The 18,441-nt window shown below is 38.5% G+C and overlaps 1 protein-coding gene across 3 annotated transcripts in view; it reads left to right on the top strand.

Annotated features, from left to right (window-relative positions):
• ZNF568 (zinc finger protein 568) overlaps positions 1 to 18,263 on the top strand; it is a 46,667-nt gene extending 28,404 nt beyond the window's left edge. For all 3 annotated transcript variants that reach the window (XM_017863192.1, XM_017863191.1, XM_017863193.1), the window contains 3 exons: positions 2,221 to 2,347; positions 2,622 to 2,717; positions 16,129 to 18,263. In XM_017863192.1, coding sequence (XP_017718681.1) covers positions 2,278 to 2,347; positions 2,622 to 2,717; positions 16,129 to 17,711 — 1,749 coding nt within the window. In that variant the 5' untranslated portion in view covers positions 2,221 to 2,277 and the 3' untranslated portion in view covers positions 17,712 to 18,263. The remainder of the gene's footprint in view (positions 1 to 2,220; positions 2,348 to 2,621; positions 2,718 to 16,128) is intronic.
• Positions 18,264 to 18,441: the final 178 nt, after the last annotated feature.

Here is an 18,441-nt window from a genome sequence, read left to right as displayed (position 1 = left end):
GAGACTCTATCTCTAAAAAAAAAAAAAAAATAAAACTAATAAATAAATACAAAGAATTACCACCTTCTCTTAATTGCTCTCCACCAAAATCTCCGTTGTTTCTGAGTGCACCCTTAAGCTTGAACTTTGCCATAACTCTGTTGCAAATAAATTCATTTCCTTGTCTCTTCACATTTGTCAAGCCTAAAACAAGAAAAATAATACAATTATTCAAATTTGGGATTTAAAAAGAACATGTAATAAACAATAGAATGGTAAGTTTTAAAAGTTGAGAGGAAAAAAAATAAAATAAAAGTTGAGAGGGATTCCACTTCCAGGATAGCAATGGAAAGTATTCCATGGACCTAATCCACAGTAAAACAAGCATAACTGGTAAGAAGCATTTAAACCTGCAGATTGTGGCTCAAATGCCATAGACTCTTATAGTTTTTATTAAGTTTTAGTGGTTTTTTATTATTATTAAATAGTTCTTTATTTGCTATATGCCTTTAGGGCAATTTCCAGAAATTTTAATCTTTAAAAACTTCTCACCAGTGTTTATCTATATATTAAACTTATCAAGGAGTTCTTACCTTCTAAATGGATGATAATAGTAGCTACTTTGTAGCCTTATTAAGGGAATTTTAAAAGTTAACATAACAAAATATTATAGCATTGTCCAGCACATAACAAGTAGTCAGTAGGTGACAGTGATGATATTAATGATAGTAATGATCTCAACATCATAGAGATAGTTTCTCAGAAACATTATTCAGCCTTTGGGCCGCGCGTGGTGGCTCATGCCTGTAATCCTAGCACTTAGAAGGCTGAAGTGGGCAGATCACCTGAGGCCAGGAGTGCAAGACTAGCCTGGCCAACATGGTGAAACCCTGTCTCTACTAAAAATACAAAAATTAGCCTGGTGAGGTGGTAGGCACCTGTAATCCCAGCTACTTGGGAGGCTGCTGCAGGAGAATTGCTTGAACCCAGGAGCGGAGGTTGCACCATTGCACTCCGGCCTGGGTGACAGAAAAATAAAATAAAATAAAATAAATTAAGCCTTTGGTGATTTTCATTTGTATTTCTCATTTTATCTTGTCCCATTTGTACTATAATAAATTCCCCTAAGTGTGGATGTGCAGGTGCTTTTTTTTTTTCCCCTAGAGAACCTTTGCAGTTTAAAAGGTTTTTCTTTATTTCCTTATTTGGATATATAATTATTTTAATGGGAAGTGCTAGACACTATTGATCAAATCACATTCTTTTTTAGAAATTTGGCATTTGTTTGTTCGTTTCTGTTATATCATTCTCATAGATTTAATTCCCATCCTTTGATTGTAAATAAACAAAAGACTAAAACCTCACTCCCTTTCCTCGATGGTTAACTATGGACTCTGTCCTTAGTTTTATTACCCACCATGTATATTTTCTACAGCTGCTCACATCCTTCGGCCATGGATTCAGCTCCCAATTTTAGATTGATGACTAAAAACTTTTCATCTCCTTTCTTCTTATATCTAACTGCATAGTGAATATTTCCATCTGAAAGTCCTATAGCAAGCTTGTCCAACCCACGACCGGTAGGCCACATGCAGCCCAGGACAGCTTTGAATGTGGCCCAATACAAATTTGTAAGGTTTCTTAAAAACATTATGAGATTTTTTTGTGATTTATTTATTTATTTATTTAAGCTCATCAGCTGGTGTTAGTGTATTTTACATGTGACCCAAGACAATTTTTCTTCCAATGTGGCCCAAGGGAAGCCAAAGATTGGACACCCTGTCCTATAGGAATTTCATACTTTGCATGTTCAAATTTTCATGCCTCTCCTCCTTCCTCTTGCCTTATTTCTCTTACCTCTCTACTCTCTACCATGTTCCCCTTCCCCCTAGATCACATAAACATCTGGACAGGTTCTGAGCCAGTTACCTGTGAGTCACGTCCAATTCTTCCATCTCTGTCACAGCCGGGTAAAAATTAGTGACCACTGGCTCTAGCTTCCTGCATAATAGATGATGAATGAATAAGTTTGCTGACTTAATAATTAACATACCCTTCAAGGAGATTTCTGCTATGCTTTATTTTCCCTACAATATAATGTAAAATTAGGTAAATATGAAGACCTGATAAGGTTTTTAATGACCTCTGACCCCTGAGTACCAGCTAAACAAGTTCTTACATGTTTTGATCACAATTCCTAATTTTGATGACTTCAGATTAATTAGCATTATGTTTTTACAGGAAACAGTGACATTTAAGGATGTGGCTGTTGACCTTACCCAGGAGGAGTGGGAGCAGATGAAACCTGCTCAAAGGAACTTATATCGGGATGTGATGCTGGAGAACTACAGCAACCTAGTTACAGTGGGTAAGGTAGCTTGGTAGCTTTGCAATTTAACAGAGAAATTCTTTTCCATTTCTGAAATGTGTGAAGACTGTAACTTGCCAGATGAGTGTAGCCTTTCCTTTTTCCACATGACTGTATGTGCTCCACTCTTCAGTGTTAAAGGCTAATTACTTTGTGTCTTGTGTAAGTTTGTTCGTCCTCATCTTTCGTAAACCCTCAAGCTTGGATTTAGCCCAAGATCTGGATGGTTGTCTCCAACATTAACATCCACATCCTTTGCTATTTCTTGTAATAGGCTGTCAAGTCACCAAACCGGATGTGATATTCAAGTTGGAGCAAGAAGAGGAGCCCTGGGTGATGGAGGAAGAAATGTTTGGGAGGCACTGTCCAGGTGAATAAGTGAAAAGCAGCTCTGAATGAGAAAGCCACATGAGAGTTGTTCAGTGAAGGGTTGATACCATTTCACAATTTCCAAGATTTTCTTAAAGGCCCTATTCTTCTAGAGTGACAAATGGGATGGAGTGGTTTAGATTACTGTGACATTTTTAGATATTATTCTTCCTATATTGCAGATATTCTCCTCTTTTAAATTGTAGACGGCCAGTAGCCCTATCCAATTTCATAATACCATCCTTCCCTAATTCATTCACAGCCTTCCTTTCAGGATTATTGTTCCTCTCTCTGTGATCCTTGGGCACTCTCTTTCCTTTATGTTTATGGTTTCATTTCCTTATGCACTCAGTATTTCATGGTTGTGTAGTAATTTTTTTTTTTTTTTTTTTTGAGGCGGAGTCTCGCTCTGTCGCCCAGGCTGGAGTGCAGTGGCCGGATCTCAGCTCACTGCAAGCTCCGCCTCCCGGGTTTAGGCCATTCTCCTAGCTCAGCCTCCCAAGTAGCTGGGACTACAGGTGCCTACCACCTCGTCCGGCTAGTTTTTTGTATTTTTTAGTAGAGACGGGGTTTCACCGTATTAGCCAGGATGGTCTCGATCTCCTGACCTCGTGATCCACCCGTCTCGGCCTCCCAAAGTGCTGGGATTACAGGCTTGAGCCACCGTGCCCGGCCCGGTTGTGTAGTAATTTTAAAACATGTTTCACACTTACGTTTCTTTTCATTTCTTTCCTTCTTTCCATTTTAAAAAGCTTCAGACTTGTGTTTGGTTAACAGTAGTTTCACTTCCCATTGTACTTCACAACCCTGACAGTCCCATGGCTTAGAAATGTAAAAGTTTCTGGCTTAGAAATCCCATGGCATCTCCTTTCTGCTTATTCCCGTCTCCCATTCCTTTAATTTTTTGAAAATACACGAGGTCCATACTTGGTTAAAAAAATATAACTAGTAGCCGGGCGCGGTGGCTCAAGCCTGTAATCCCAGCACTTTGGGAGGCCGAGACGGGCGGATCACGAGGTCAGGAGATCGAGACCCTCCTGGCTAACACGGTGAAACCTCGTCTCTACTAAAAAATACAAAAAACTAGCCGGGCGAGGTGGCGGGCGCCTGTAGCCCCAGCTACTCGGGAGGCTGAAGCAGGAGAATGGCTTAAACCCGGGAGGCGGAGCTTGCAGTGAGCTGAGATCCGGCCACTGCACTCCAGCCTGGGCGACAGAGCGAGACTCTGTCTCAAAAAATAAAAAATAAAAAATATAACTAGTATTATACCTATAATACCAATAGTATACGTATACCTTTTGTGCAAAAGCATATCGTAACCTTGACACAGTCCCTTCCTTTCCACAGTTACATACACTTCTTTTTTGGAGTTATCCTGGCTATTTTTGATTGTTTTACCGTACAAATTTTAGACTTAACTGTCNGTTCACGCCATTCTCCTACCTCAGCCTCCCGAGTAGCTGGGACTACAGGCGCCCGCCACCTCGCCTGGCTAGTTTTTTGTATTTTTTAGTAGAGACAGGGTTTCACCATGTTAGCGAGGATGGTCTCGATCTCCTGACCTCGTGATCCGCCCGTCTCGGCCTCCCAAAGTGCTGGGATTACATCGAATTTTTATTGGGATTGTGCTAAATATATAAATTAACTTTCAGAAATTTAACATCTCTTTAATGCCAATGTTTTCTGTCTAAGAACACACTCTGTTCAGATTTTCATATCTCCTTTTGTGTCCTTTAGAAATGGAGCTTTCCAAGTTTTCCCATTGTTGCTTTTGTATATCTCACTATAATAATGGGTAAGAAAGCTATAAAATCATTCTTATTTACAGATAATGAGATTATAGCCCTGGAAAACACATGAGAACCAATTGAGAAAGTATAACAAATAGTAAGAGAACTCAGTGAGGTGGTAGGATATCAAATTTAACAAATAAAAATCAATAGCTTTCATATATACTTCAACAACCAAATAGAAGATACTAAGGAAAGAAAACTACATTTATAATAGTAAGAACAAAGATGAAATACCATTCTAGGTATGGATACATAACAGTATACTGAACAAAAGCCTGTCTTTATGAGCTTGTAATTTAGTGGAAACTAGAGTCCCTGAGGTTTTGCATATGGGAAAGTATCTTTTTAACCTTTACATTTGGTTGATAGTTGGCCATGTGTAAAATTCTTGAGCCATACTTTCTTTTCCAAAGAGTTTTGTAGACGTTACCTGAGGGATTTAGAGAATTCTCTGTTGTTTCCTAGATTCAGATGTTGCTTGGAGAAGTCTGAAGCCTGATTATTTCCTCTCATGGGTGACTTATTTTCCGGGATGCCTATAGGTTTCTTTTTCTTTGAAGCTTAAGTGGCTTTGTGAGGTTATGTCTTGGAACTGATCACTCAGTATCAGCTTTTCCTTTCAACTTGTGGATTCATGGTTTTTGTTCCTTGAAACATCGTCATATAGATTTCATGCTCATTTCTTTTATGGTTATCATTGTCATCTTTGGATGAAGGTATTTCCTGCTGTACCCACTGTTTACAGAAGGATAGTGTTGAAGACTGTCCAGAAAAATGCTCTGAGTTGGTAAGAAGCCTTGATACCTCACACTGACCTCCTTTATCATACAAGGTTTTGTGTTGAGAGTTCGTTTACCCTTTCATTCTCCCAAGTTAAAGAGAGATTATTATTTACATATTTCCTGTAGAACTCAGTGTCTCTTCCATCTTCCTATGCTAACAAACTGCTTATATAAGAATACTGGCTATTCGCATCTCCTTGTTCAGCCCTGCCTTTGTACCATTTGTCAGGGCCAGATGAAGTCTGTTTTGTTCCTGCTGCAATCTCAAGACATCTGGCAAAAAAATGACTGATTCATTCCGCCCACAAGGGGGTGCCTCTGTTTTAGAGAACAATGTTCCCTGTGCTTTTTGTTTGATATAAGAAACAGGAACTGCTATCTCTGGATTTCTTCTCTGCCTAATCCAGTCTGTTTTCTGTTCTTTCCTCCTATTCTGGGGATGGAGTCTAGCTGTCTTTAAGGTTCGTTGAAAATGTATTTTCTTTTTTTTTTTTTTAAGCGGAGTCTTACTCTGTCACCTAGGCTGGAGTGCAGTGGCACAGTCTCAGCTCACTGCAACCTCCGCCTCCTGGGTTCAAGCAATTCTCCTGCCTCAGCCTCCCAAGTAGCTGGGATTACAGGTGTGAGCCACTGCACCTGGCCAGAAGATGTATTTTCTTTTTGTTTCTTCTTCTCCATGTTTGCAGAGTGGAGAGGAGACAGAGATGTTTAATTCTACCATATTGAAACAGGAAGTCCTCTATGCTGTATTTGATCCATTTCACCCTTCTTGGAAATGTCTTTCTTCTTTGTGTTTCTCTAAAGGATTCAAATTCTTCCTTGGTTCTGGTTTATTGTTTATTTCTTCTTCCCTTATAAAATATCTTTTAAATGATTCCTTTCTCAACTCTCACTGGACATCACCCAAAGTAGTTCTGAATTATAATAGACTTCCTTTTCCTCAAAGTACCTTCATGCTATATCTGTGTTCATGCCATTAAATAGGTATTTAACTCTAGAAATGACAGCATTGGAATATGTATCTTTAATGCCTCCAGAATTTTGAAACTCTTCATATCTCTGCCATTAATTATGAGTGCTCTTACCTAATTTCTAGCAGTTATTTAACTTTAATATCATTTTCTAGTAAATGGTCCTCAGTATTTCCAGCCTACATTGGTCTTGCCCTTCTTCCAACTAACATTCTATTACGTGTCTACCACAGTGGTTGGAATCTGAAAACATATACTATCTTCTGTGTGTTTTCATATTTTGATGTCTAACACTTGTTTATTAGTCCATCTGGAGAAAGAAAAACTTTAATTCTTCTATAAATGAGTCATGATTGATGCAGAGCTATATTTGGGAAGATTTTCCTTGTTTTTGGTTGTTTTAAAATGTTTACCTATAGATTTCAAAATAAATGTGGAAGAAATCAGGCTGGAGTTAGAAAGACAGGGCATAGTCACATGAGATAGTGTTGAATGTTAAATTGAATGTGAATGCAATTTAGTAAATGAGTAAACCAGACAAAGAACACCTAGAAAGTTTTAAGAGAAGGGCTGTAGAAGGAGTAACAAGATTTAGGCTTTCTTTTCTTTTGAAAAGAGCTTGGCATTGAAGCCATTTTCCTGTAAGATCTATAGATTATTTAGACTTATTAAAAATTAGAAAACATAACAAAATGTTTGGAAAGTAAAATTAGCGTGTTTGTTTGTGGGGTAAAATTAGAAACATGGCCTGGCTAGGGGAGAGAAGATTGTAAGAGATTAGTGAAATCGAGGATGAATTTTCCATTGTAGAGTCAGAAAGTTCTGAATTTTGCCAGCATTCGTGTTCTCTTTTGCTCTTTTGTTTTTAAAATTTTGTTGTCAATTTAGTTTAATTTTTCCCCTGTTTAATTACTGAGGCTATAGTTTTGCCCTGTGTATGCTGGCAGCAAGGTTACAATAATCAGTTATAAGCAGAGGCTTATAAGATAACAAAATATGAAAGTTAAAAAACATCTAGTTATTTGGATTTTAAGTTACCCACAGTTGATGGAACTCCAGGGGCATGGAAAAACCATTGTAGAACTAATGATGTAGGAATGTTATCATTTTGGATGATGGTATGAAAGAAAAAAGTTAAAACACAATGGAATTTGATATAAAGGCAGTTTCAGTGTGTAGAAATAAACATAGGATAAGATGATAGGACCTGCTGTTAGAACACTGTGGTGAATCAAAGATGACTTGCCTTCTGATCAGCTTTATACTTTTTATTCAATAAAATTAGACCTCCCTATTTCTAATATGCCTTGTTCTTTAAGCACATATAAAAATGAATCACAATTAGATGGAAAGTTGGAGCTCTTTCCATATTTATTACCAATTTTGGATCGTATTTAGTTTGGACAGACTAATCTTCAATATGTTTATATAGAAATAAAGGAATTTGAACCTTATGAAAGTTAATTTGCTTGTGGTATGCAGACTGCATGCAAGATAGACTTGTCAGGATCGTATGACTGCTAATCTAGGCAAAAGTAATGAGAACTTGGGTTATTATTTGTTTCTCTTCACCTAATGTAGCTGTTATTTCTCTCTTATGCCATTTCTTTCCTTTGTAATATGCATTTTTAGTTTTTTCAAAGTATACCTTATACATTACTTGTTTTAGAGAGCCAGTAGAAATATCAGATTATAGCAATGCTGTGCTCTGACCTCACATTTCACTTCCATTGGTCAATTATTTTTGACTTTTTAAAACTATCTCTTTTGTTGTCGACCTATATATTTTGAAGCAAATGTTTATACTGCTCTGTAATTTTTTTTTTTTTTCGAGAAAGAGTCTTGCTCTTGTTGCCAAGGCTGGAGTGCAGTGGCATGATCTTTGCTCATCGCAACATCTGCCTCCCAGGTTCAAGTGATTCTCCTGCCTCAGCCTTCCAAGTAACTGGGATCACAGGCATACATCAACATGCCCAGCTAATTTTTTGTATTTAGTAGAGACAGGGTTTCACCATGTTAGTCAGGCTGGTCTTGAACTCCTGACTTGCCTCAGCCTCCCAAAGTGCTGGGATTACAGGTGTGCGCCACTGCACCCAGTCTGTAAATGTTTTTGTAGTCATTTTCAAACATAAGAATAGAGAGATAAAAGAGCTGGGCACGGTGGCTCACGCCTGTAATCCCAGCACTTTGGGAGGCTGAGATGGGCAGATCACAAGGTCAGGAGATTGAGGCCATCCTTGCTAATATGGTGAAACACCATCTCTACTAAAAATACAAAAAATGAGCTGGGCGTGGTGGCGGGTGCCTATAGACCCAGCTACTTGGGAGGCTGAGACAGGAGAATGGCGTGAACCCAGGAGGCGGAACTTGCAGTGAGCCAAGATCGAGCCGCTGCACTCCAGACTGGGTGACAGAGTAAGACTTCGTCTCAAAAAAAAAGAATAGAGAGATAATAGAAGGAATCCTCATGTATTCATCACTCAGCTTCAACAGTTATCGACATTTTCTTAGATTTGTTTACTCTATTTCTGTCATACCCACACTCCAGTTTTGTTTTGCTTTTTTGCTGAACTACTTTACCTTTTGTTTTAAATACTACCGTGTGTATTGCCAAGAGTTTTTTTAATCCTGCAATATTTCTAACACACTTAACAACATTAGTAATAATTTCTTACTATCTGCTACTTAGTCTCTGTTATATATTTCATTGTCTCAAGAATGTTGTTTATGGTTGATTTATTTGAATCAGGATCCAGATAAAATCTGCACATGCTTAGTTCACAGGCTATACAGAAGCAGGCTGTGGGTAAGGTTTGCCAACCCCTGCTCTAGATGTACCTTATTCTGGATTTGGCATTTAACCTCCTCCTAGTGGTGTTTATGACATGCTTCTTTATCCCATTTTTCTGTAATCTGGCTTTACTCAATGAAGGTTCAAATCTTTGGCAAGTATACTTCATAGGTGATGCTGTATACATCCTATTGCATCTTATGTCGGTTTGTCCCACTTACAGATATAATTGAGATTGATCAGTAGATTCTTGTGTTGTCAGGCCAAATCCTTCTATGTCAGTGATTTCTATCAACCTTTCACTTAAGGGTTTTAGCACCTATTGACTGTCATAGCCTAGATCCATTATTTTATTAGAGCATCTTTCGCTTTTATTAGCTGAAATTCTCTTGTAAAGAAAAACTCTCTCATTAACTATTTGATTTCACTGAAATACAGTTTCTGAAGTCAGGAAAAAGAAATACTCTTTCTCTTTAAAAGCTTTTAGAATAATGATTGATGCCCTAGAGGTTTCCAAAATTTGTCAAGTTAAATCATTATAAATTTATGTAATTTGAGCATCAGAATATATTATAGGCATATAAATAATATTTTTTCATATATTGTTATTATTATTGGAGACAGAGTCTTGCTCTGTCGCCCAGGCTGGAGAGCAGTGGTGTGATCTCAGCTCACTGCAATATCCGCCTTCCGGGTTCAAGCGAGTCTCGTGCTTCCACCTCCTGAGTAGCTGGGATTACAGGTGTGTGCCACCACACCTGTAATTTTTGAATTTTTTAGTAGAGATTGGGTTTTGCCATGTTGGCCAGGCTGGTCTCAAACTCTTGGTCTCAAAGTAATCAGCCCACTTTGGCCTCACAAAGTGCTGGGATTACAGTTATGAGCCACCGCACCAGGCCCATATATTAATACTCAAATTGTCTCATCTTTAGCAAGAGGGATCTTTGGCTAATCTTGTAAATTTCTTGCGTCAAACATGGAAATAGCCATTTCTTTAAAAACTTTTATCTCTTTTAGCAGGAAATGATATTGTGGAGACTGCAGTCTGAGTATTATGGTTGCTCTTTAGTACTGAGTTATTGGTTCTATAGTTTTTTTTTTTTTTTTTTTTTTTTTTTTTTTTTTGAGACGGAGTCTCGCTCTGTCGCCCAGGCTGGAGTGCAGTGACCGGATCACAGCTCACTGCAAGCCCTGCCTCCCAGGTTTACGCCATTCTCCTGCCTCAGCCTCCCGAGTAGCTGGGACTACAGGCGCCCGCCACCACGCCCGGCTAATTTTGTATGTTTTTTAGTAGAGACGGGGTTTCACCGTGTTAGCCAGGATGGTCTCTATCTCCTGACCTTGTGATCCGCCCAACTCGGCCTCCCAAAGTACTGGGATTACAGACTTGAGCCACCGCGCCCGGCCGGTTCTATAGCTTTTAAGTGGACAGAGCTAGGAAAAATGCATCTTTTAAAAAATAAAAAATAGGCCAGGTGCGGTGGCTCATGCCTGTAGTCCTAGCAGTTTGGGAGGTCAAAGCAGGCAAATCACCTGAGGTTGGGAGTTCGAGACCAGCCTGACCAACATGGAGAAAACTCGTCTCTACTAAAAATACAAAATTAGCCGGGCATGGTGGTGCATGCCTGTAATTCCAGCTACTGAGGAGGCTGAGGCAGGAGAATAGCTTGAACCTAGAAGGTGGAGGTTGTGATGAGCTGAGATTGTGCCTTTGCACTCCAGCCTGGACAATAAGAGCAAAACTCCATCTCAAAAAAAAAAAAACAAAAAAGAAAAGAAAATATATGTGAATTTATAGATACGTAAAATTAAAATTAAAAAGTATAGGGCCCTTTTACCTTTTATGCTGAAAATCTTGGCTCCTTATTACATTATTTGCTTAGTTCTTATATATTTCTCACTCTTGGCACTATTGACATTTTGGGCCAGATAATTCTTGGAGGACTGCCTTGTGTGCTGTAGGACATTTAGCAGCATGCCTGCTTCTACTCACTGGATAACAGTAGCACCATCCCTCTTTCTCCCCATCATCTTCCCAATTGTGAAAACCAAAAACGTCTGTAGACCTTCCAGACATTGCCAAGTGACCCTTAGGGAGTAACACTGACTAATCTATCTTCTTTCTTTGTATATTAGTTTCAAATTAACAGTAATACTAATATTACTAATAATAAAAAGACAACTAAATGTAGTTTAAGATTTCTTTGGGGTTTCCTCCTTAGACTATATTCTAATAGGGATATATAGTCAAACAAACTACTATGTTTAAAGTTACTTGAAATAATTTTCTATCTGATTATGGCCCTCATTTGATAAGTAGACTTGTTTCCAATTTTTTTCTATTTTTAGGAATTGCCTTGACTTTCTTTTTTTGATTTAATTTTTATTTTTTCATATGTAAAATATGTACATGATTTTAATGTCAGAACTCTAAAGTTACAGTCAGAGAAGTCATGGTTTCAGGACATGTAAGTGAAAAAAACTCAGTGTACAGAACGTTGTTTAGAATATGCTATCTTTTTTGTGCAAATAGATGGGAAGAGAGACAGAGAAGAGTATGTGTTAGTGTGTAAAATATATATAAAAATTCAATTGGCCCTCAGACAACATGGGTTTAAACTGCACTGGTCCACTTATATGCTGATTTTCTTACACCTCTGCTACCCAAGACAGCAAGACCAACCTCCTCCTCAGCCTGCTCAGTGTGAAGATGATGAGGATGAAGATGTTTAGGATGATCCACTTCCACTTAATGAATAGTAAATGTATTTTCTCTTCCTAATAACATTTTCTTTTCTCTAGGTTATTTTATTGTAAAAATGCAGTATATAATACATATACAAAATATGTGTTCATCAACTATGTTTTCAATAAGGCTTCTGGTCAACAGTAGGCTATTACTGGTTAAGTTTTGGGATAGTCAGAAGTTAGAAACAGATTTGCAATTATGTGTAGGATTAGCACCCCATCCCCATGTTGTTCAAGGGCCAACTGTACATATGATATATGTGTGTATGTGTACTATATATAAGGAAATGTATGATAAACATATATATGTGTGTGTGTCTGTTTGTATGTTTTTTTTTTTTTTTTTTTGAGATGGAGTCTCGCTCTGTCACCCAGGCTGGAGTGAAGTGGCCGGATCTCAGCTCACTGCAAGCTCCGCCTCCCGGATTCATGCCATTCTCCTGCCTCAGCCTCCCGAGCAGCTGGGACTACAGGCGCCCACCACCACGCCCGGCTAGTTTTTTGTATTTTTTAGTAGAGACGGGGTTTCACTGTGTTAGCCAGGATGGTCTCGATCTCCTGACCTCGTGATCCACCCGTCTCGGCCTCCCAAAGTGCTGGGATTACAGGCTTGAGCCACCACGCCCGGCCATGTATGTTTTTTTTAATGATGGAGGAATAATACAAGAACTGGCCAGGCGTGGTGGCTCATACCTGTAATCCCAGCACTTTGGGAGGCTGGGGCAGGCAGATCATGAGGTCAGAAGATGGAGACCATCCTGGCCAACATGGTGAAACCCCATCTCTACTGAAAAACGCAAAAAATTAGTTGGGCGTGGTGGCGTGCACCTGTAGTTCCAGCTATTGGGGAGGCTGAAGCAGGAGAATCGCTTGAACCTGGGAGGTGGAGGTTGCAGTCAGCCGAGACTGCACCACTGCACTCCGGCCTGGTGACAGAGCAATACTCTATCTCAAAATAATAATAATAATAACAATAATAATCCAATAACTAATAAAAATGGTTATCTAGAGGGCAAAGCGGGAATTGGTGTTTCAGGGACAGAGTAGAATCTGGATTTCCCTAAATATGCTGCTGTTTGATCATTTGTCAGTTTTTATCAACTTGATATAAATGAAAGATGAGGTTTAGTAGTGTTATCAATCACTTCTCCTTTCCTTTTTTTCTGGAATATAGATACCTCACAATTTGTAGCTAATTCAGTTTCACCACTTACTTTGTTATGATTGTTGACGTATTATTTACTACTGAGCCAAGAAATGACTGTTAATTACATATACTTATATAACTTTTTGTCACTCCTAGAGTTACTACTTGCCTTATTTTTCTGTTTTCTATGTATTTTTAATTTAAATGATACCCTCAGAATTCTTTGTTTAAATAAGGAATCCATCATTGTTACTAGTTTACCTCATTTTGATGCATGAAGGGATAAAAGGGAAATTGTAAACATCTTCCAAAATTCTAAATTTTAAAGAGGATAAAAGAAATTTTTTATGTGTTTTTTTTGTTTGTTTGTTTGTTTCTGAGATGGAGTTTTGCTCTTGTTGCCCAGGAGTGCAAAGTTGCAATCTCGGCTCCCCGCAACCTGCGCCTCCCAGGTTCAAGCGATTCTCCTGCCTCAGCCTCCCAGGTAGCTGGGATTATAGGCATGTGCACCACGCCCAGCTAATTTTGTATTTTTAGTAGAGATGGGGTTTCTCCATGTTAGTCAGACTGGTTTCGAACTCCCAGCCTCCGGTGATTCACACACCTTGGCCTCCCAAAGTGCTGGGATTACAGGCGTGAGCCTTCATGCCCTGCCTGTTTTTTTAATTAGCGGACTATAGAATGGTTGGATCAGAACCAAGAAAGTTTTTGTTTGTTTGTTTGTTTGAGACTGAGTCTCACTCTTGCCCAGGCTGGAGTGCAGTGGCATGATCTTGACTCACTGCAACCTCTGCCTCCCAGGTTCAAGCAGTTCTCCTGCCTCAGCCTCCTGTGTAGCTGAGATTACAGGTGTGCACCACCACACCCAGCTAATTTTTGTATTTTTAGTAGAGACGGGCTTTCATCATGTTGGTCAGGCTGGTCTTGAACTTCTGACTTCAGGTGATCCACGCCTTACAGTCGTGAGCCACGGCACCCAGGCTGAACCTAGAAGTTTTGTGTGGGGCCCCACATGGCAGCGTCTGTTGTTCCTTTTAATCTTTTTATCTCCTGTGTGTAGGTACATGCCAGCATTCATGAGGCTAAATAACAGAAAGGGTTTGTTGATCTCACTCATGTTAGAGTGTATGGTGAATCTAAATCACATGGGAACTCTACATGCAGTTTTGTCTAGGAAACATAGTTTTAACTGCCTTAGCCTTTACAAGATGGAAAAGCATGATGGGAGATTGGAATACATGTTACTTAAGCAGATCCATAACTCTTGCCTTGGTGTGTAACTGCTCCCTACTCAGACTTTAATCCTCTTCTTTTTAGTCCCACTCTTATCCTACCCACTTCCCTTTTTTTTGAGATGAGGTCTTGCTGTGTTTCCCAGACTAGTCTCAAACTCCTGGCCATTAGCAACCCTTCCAAATAGCTAGGAATACAGGTACAGCCCAGCGCATCTGGTTTTTTAAATTAATAAACTTCATCTTTTAGGCTGGTTTTAGGTTCATGACAAAACTGAGTGGTGTACAGAGCTCATGAAAAAGTACGAAGTATATGAATACCCACTGCCCGAGCACACACACAGCCTTCCCCACTGTCAACATCTTGCACCACAGTGGTGTATTTGTTACCATCAATGAACCTGCATTACTGTTATTATTATACACATCAGTATTACCCAAAGTCCGTAATTTACATTAGGGTCACTCCTGGTGTTGTACATTCCATGGGTTTTGATAAATGTATAATGACTCAGATCCATTATAGTATGGTACAGAATACTTTCACTGCCCTAAAACTCCCCTGTCTTCCCCCTATTTATTCCTTCCTCTCCCATAAGCTCTGGCAACCACTGATATGTTTACTGGTCATGATTTTGCCTTTTCCAGTTTGGAATCATACAGTAGGTGGCCTTTTCCATCAGGCTTCTTTCACTTAGCAACATTCATTTAAGGTTCCTCCATGTCTTCTTATAACTTGATGGCACATATTTTTATCATTGATGAATATTTCATTGTCTAGATGTACCACAGTTTATCCATTCGCCTAGTAAAGGGCATCTTCCAAGTGTTGGCAATTAGGAATAAAGCTACTGTAAATATCCATGTGCAGGTTTTTGTATGGATATAAGTTTTCAACTCATTGGGGTAAATACCAAGCATGGTTGCTGAATAATATGGTAATAGTATGTCTGATTTTGTAAGACACTGCCAGACTGTCTTCCAAAGTGGCTGTACCATTTTGCAGTCCCACCAGCAATGAGTGAGAGTTCCTATTGCTCTGCAAACTTGTCAGCCTTTGACTCACTAGTTGCAGCAGGGGTTTTTTGTTGTTGTTGATTTTTTTTTTTTTTTTCAGATTTCCTACATAGATGATCACATCACCTGTGAACAAAGACCGTTCTTGTTTCATTTTTCCTTCCTAATCTGAATAGCTTTTATTTCCTTTTCTTGTTGCATTCGGTAGGACTTCTAGTACAATGTTAAAAAGCAGTAATGCGAGGGAACATCCTTGCCTTGTGCTTGTTTATCCCTACCTTTTGAGTGCCTGGATTCTCCAATTCTTGAGCCTTTCCAGTGATTTTTGGCCAAATCACTTTGTTGCTTATTGTCATTTACGTCTTCATGATACTTTAACATTATAGCTTTGCTATTCTGTTTATGGTTCTCTAAATGCTTCTCATCCTGCAGTATTATGTTAAAATCTCTTGTTCACCTTTTTTACACTCATGTCTCCTTTTTCTTATGGATTTAACCCTTTATTCTTTCACTGTCATTTTAATAGAATTTTAGGAAGGAGGAAAATTACATGCATTCAAGCCAGTGTGTTTAATCACAAAGTTCATTTTGCTCTTTAGCCGTTTGACTCCCTATCAGTCATTTTTGTGTTCACCCTTTCATTTTAATTATTCTATTGATTTTGCTAATTTCTGCACTGTTTTTGGACACTTTACAAAACAATCAAAGCCACTTGGACCTACAGATATCAGTTTTTGTCTCCATATGTTTGATGTAGTAGTTAACTTCTCAAACCTTAGGAACTAGGAACATTTACTCTTAGCTTTCTTTCATATTGGTTGACTAGGCCAACATCAAAGATTAAACCCCACGTTAGCCAATTTCTGATATGTTATTAACAGTATAGTGGTAGAATAATCCACAAGTAATAATTTCTGGTCCTCCATTTTAGAAGTTTGGGAAGTTGATGAACAGATCAAGAAGCAACAGGAAACACTTGTGAGGAAAGTCACATCCATCTCCAAGAAAATTCTGATAAAGGAAAAAGTCGTTGAATGTAAAAAAGTTGCGAAAATATTTCCTCTGAGTTCAGACATTGTTACTTCAAGACAAAGCTTCTATGACCATGACTTACTTGATAAGGGTTTGGAGCATAATTTAGACTTACTTAGATTTGAGAAAGGCTGTATAAGAGAGAAACAGAATGGATGTAATGAGTTTGGGAAACTATTTTACCATTGTGCATCCTATGTTGTAACCCCCTTTAAGTGTAATCAGTGTGGACAAGACTTCAGTCATAAATTTGACCTCATTAGACATGAGCGAATTCATGCTGGAGAGAAACCTTACGAATGTAAAGAATGTGGAAAAGCCTTCAGTAGGAAGGAAAATCTTATTACGCATCAGAAAATTCATACTGGGGAAAAACCGTATAAGTGTAATGAATGTGGAAAAGCTTTCATTCAGATGTCAAACCTTATTAGACACCAGAGAATTCATACTGGGGAGAAACCTTATGCATGTAAGAATTGTTGGAAAGCCTTCAGTCAGAAATCAAATCTCATTGAACATGAGCGAATTCACACTGGAGAGAAACCCTATGAATGTAAGGAATGTGGGAAATCCTTCAGCCAGAAGCAAAATCTTATTGAGCATGAGAAAATTCATACTGGGGAGAAACCTTATGCATGCAATGAATGTGGTAGAGCTTTTTCTCGAATGTCATCTGTTACGCTACATATGAGAAGTCACACGGGGGAGAAACCCTATAAATGTAATAAATGTGGAAAAGCTTTCTCTCAATGCTCAGTATTTATTATACATATGAGAAGTCACACTGGTGAGAAACCCTATGTATGTAGCGAATGTGGGAAAGCCTTCTCTCAAAGTTCATCCCTTACCGTACATATGCGAAATCATACAGCTGAGAAACCCTATGAATGTAAGGAATGTGGAAAAGCCTTCAGCAGGAAAGAAAATCTCATTACACATCAGAAAATTCACACTGGAGAGAAACCTTATGAATGCAGTGAATGTGGGAAAGCCTTTATTCAGATGTCAAACCTCATTCGACACCAGAGAATTCATACGGGTGAGAAACCCTATGCATGTACAGTGTGTGGAAAAGCCTTTAGTCAGAAATCAAACCTCACTGAACATGAGAAAATTCATACTGGAGAGAAACCTTATCATTGTAATCAATGTGGGAAAGCTTTCAGTCAGAGACAAAATCTTCTTGAGCATGAAAAAATTCATACGGGAGAGAAACCATTCAAATGTAATGAATGTGGTAAAGCCTTCTCTCGAATCTCATCCCTCACTCTTCATGTGAGAAGTCACACAGGGGAGAAACCCTATGAATGTAATAAATGTGGGAAAGCCTTTTCTCAGTGCTCATTACTTATTATACATATGAGAAGTCATACTGGTGAGAAACCCTTTGAATGTAATGAATGTGGAAAAGCATTCTCTCAAAGAGCATCCCTTTCTATACATAAGAGAGGTCATACAGGTGAGAGACACCGAGTATATTAAATGAAAGAAGCCCTCTTAAATTCAACCCATGTTTTACTTAAAATATCTTGGCATAAGCTCAAACAACCAGGCTCTTGATGGAAAAATTTTAATACTTTGTTAAAAGATGTAAGACTGGAATAAATGGAGAGAAATACCATATACATAGATGGAAAACCCAGTATTATAAAACCTCAATTCTAAAATCTATAGACTGAATGCACTTCCAAACAAAATCTACTAAGAATCTAGGATCTTTCAAAAATGATTACAAAATTCATGTGAAGGAGAAGTGTATGGATTGCTGAGACAATTTTGAAAAGAACAGAGGAAACACCCTCATTGTATGATAGAAAGTTATAGTCATTTAAAAATGTGTGGTATTAGTACATTAGTAGGTAAATAAGCAGATTTTAAAGAATAGAATATCCAGAAGCAGACTCATGCATATATGTGAACTTGGGGTATGTTAGACCTGACATCATGAATTAGTAGGGAAATGATGACCTAGTCAATAAAATTGCTGGGAATATTTGACTCTCTGTATTAGAGGAAATAAAATTACAACATTATGACATATTAAAAAATAAATATTCTTTTTTTTTTTTTTTTTTTTTGAGACAAGGGTCTCACTCTATCGCCCAGGCTGGAGTACGGTGGTGCAATCTCAGCTCACTGCAGCCTTTCTGCCTCCTGGGTTCCTTTTTTTTTTTTTTTTTTTTTTTTTTTTTTTTTTTTTTATAGGGGGGGG

Source organism: Rhinopithecus bieti, unplaced genomic scaffold (genome assembly GCF_001698545.2).
Source record: "Rhinopithecus bieti isolate Rb0 unplaced genomic scaffold, ASM169854v2 scaffold_67983, whole genome shotgun sequence".
In the NCBI taxonomy this organism is placed as follows: domain Eukaryota; kingdom Metazoa; phylum Chordata; class Mammalia; order Primates; family Cercopithecidae; genus Rhinopithecus; species Rhinopithecus bieti.
This window is presented reverse-complemented; position numbering and strand designations above follow the sequence as displayed.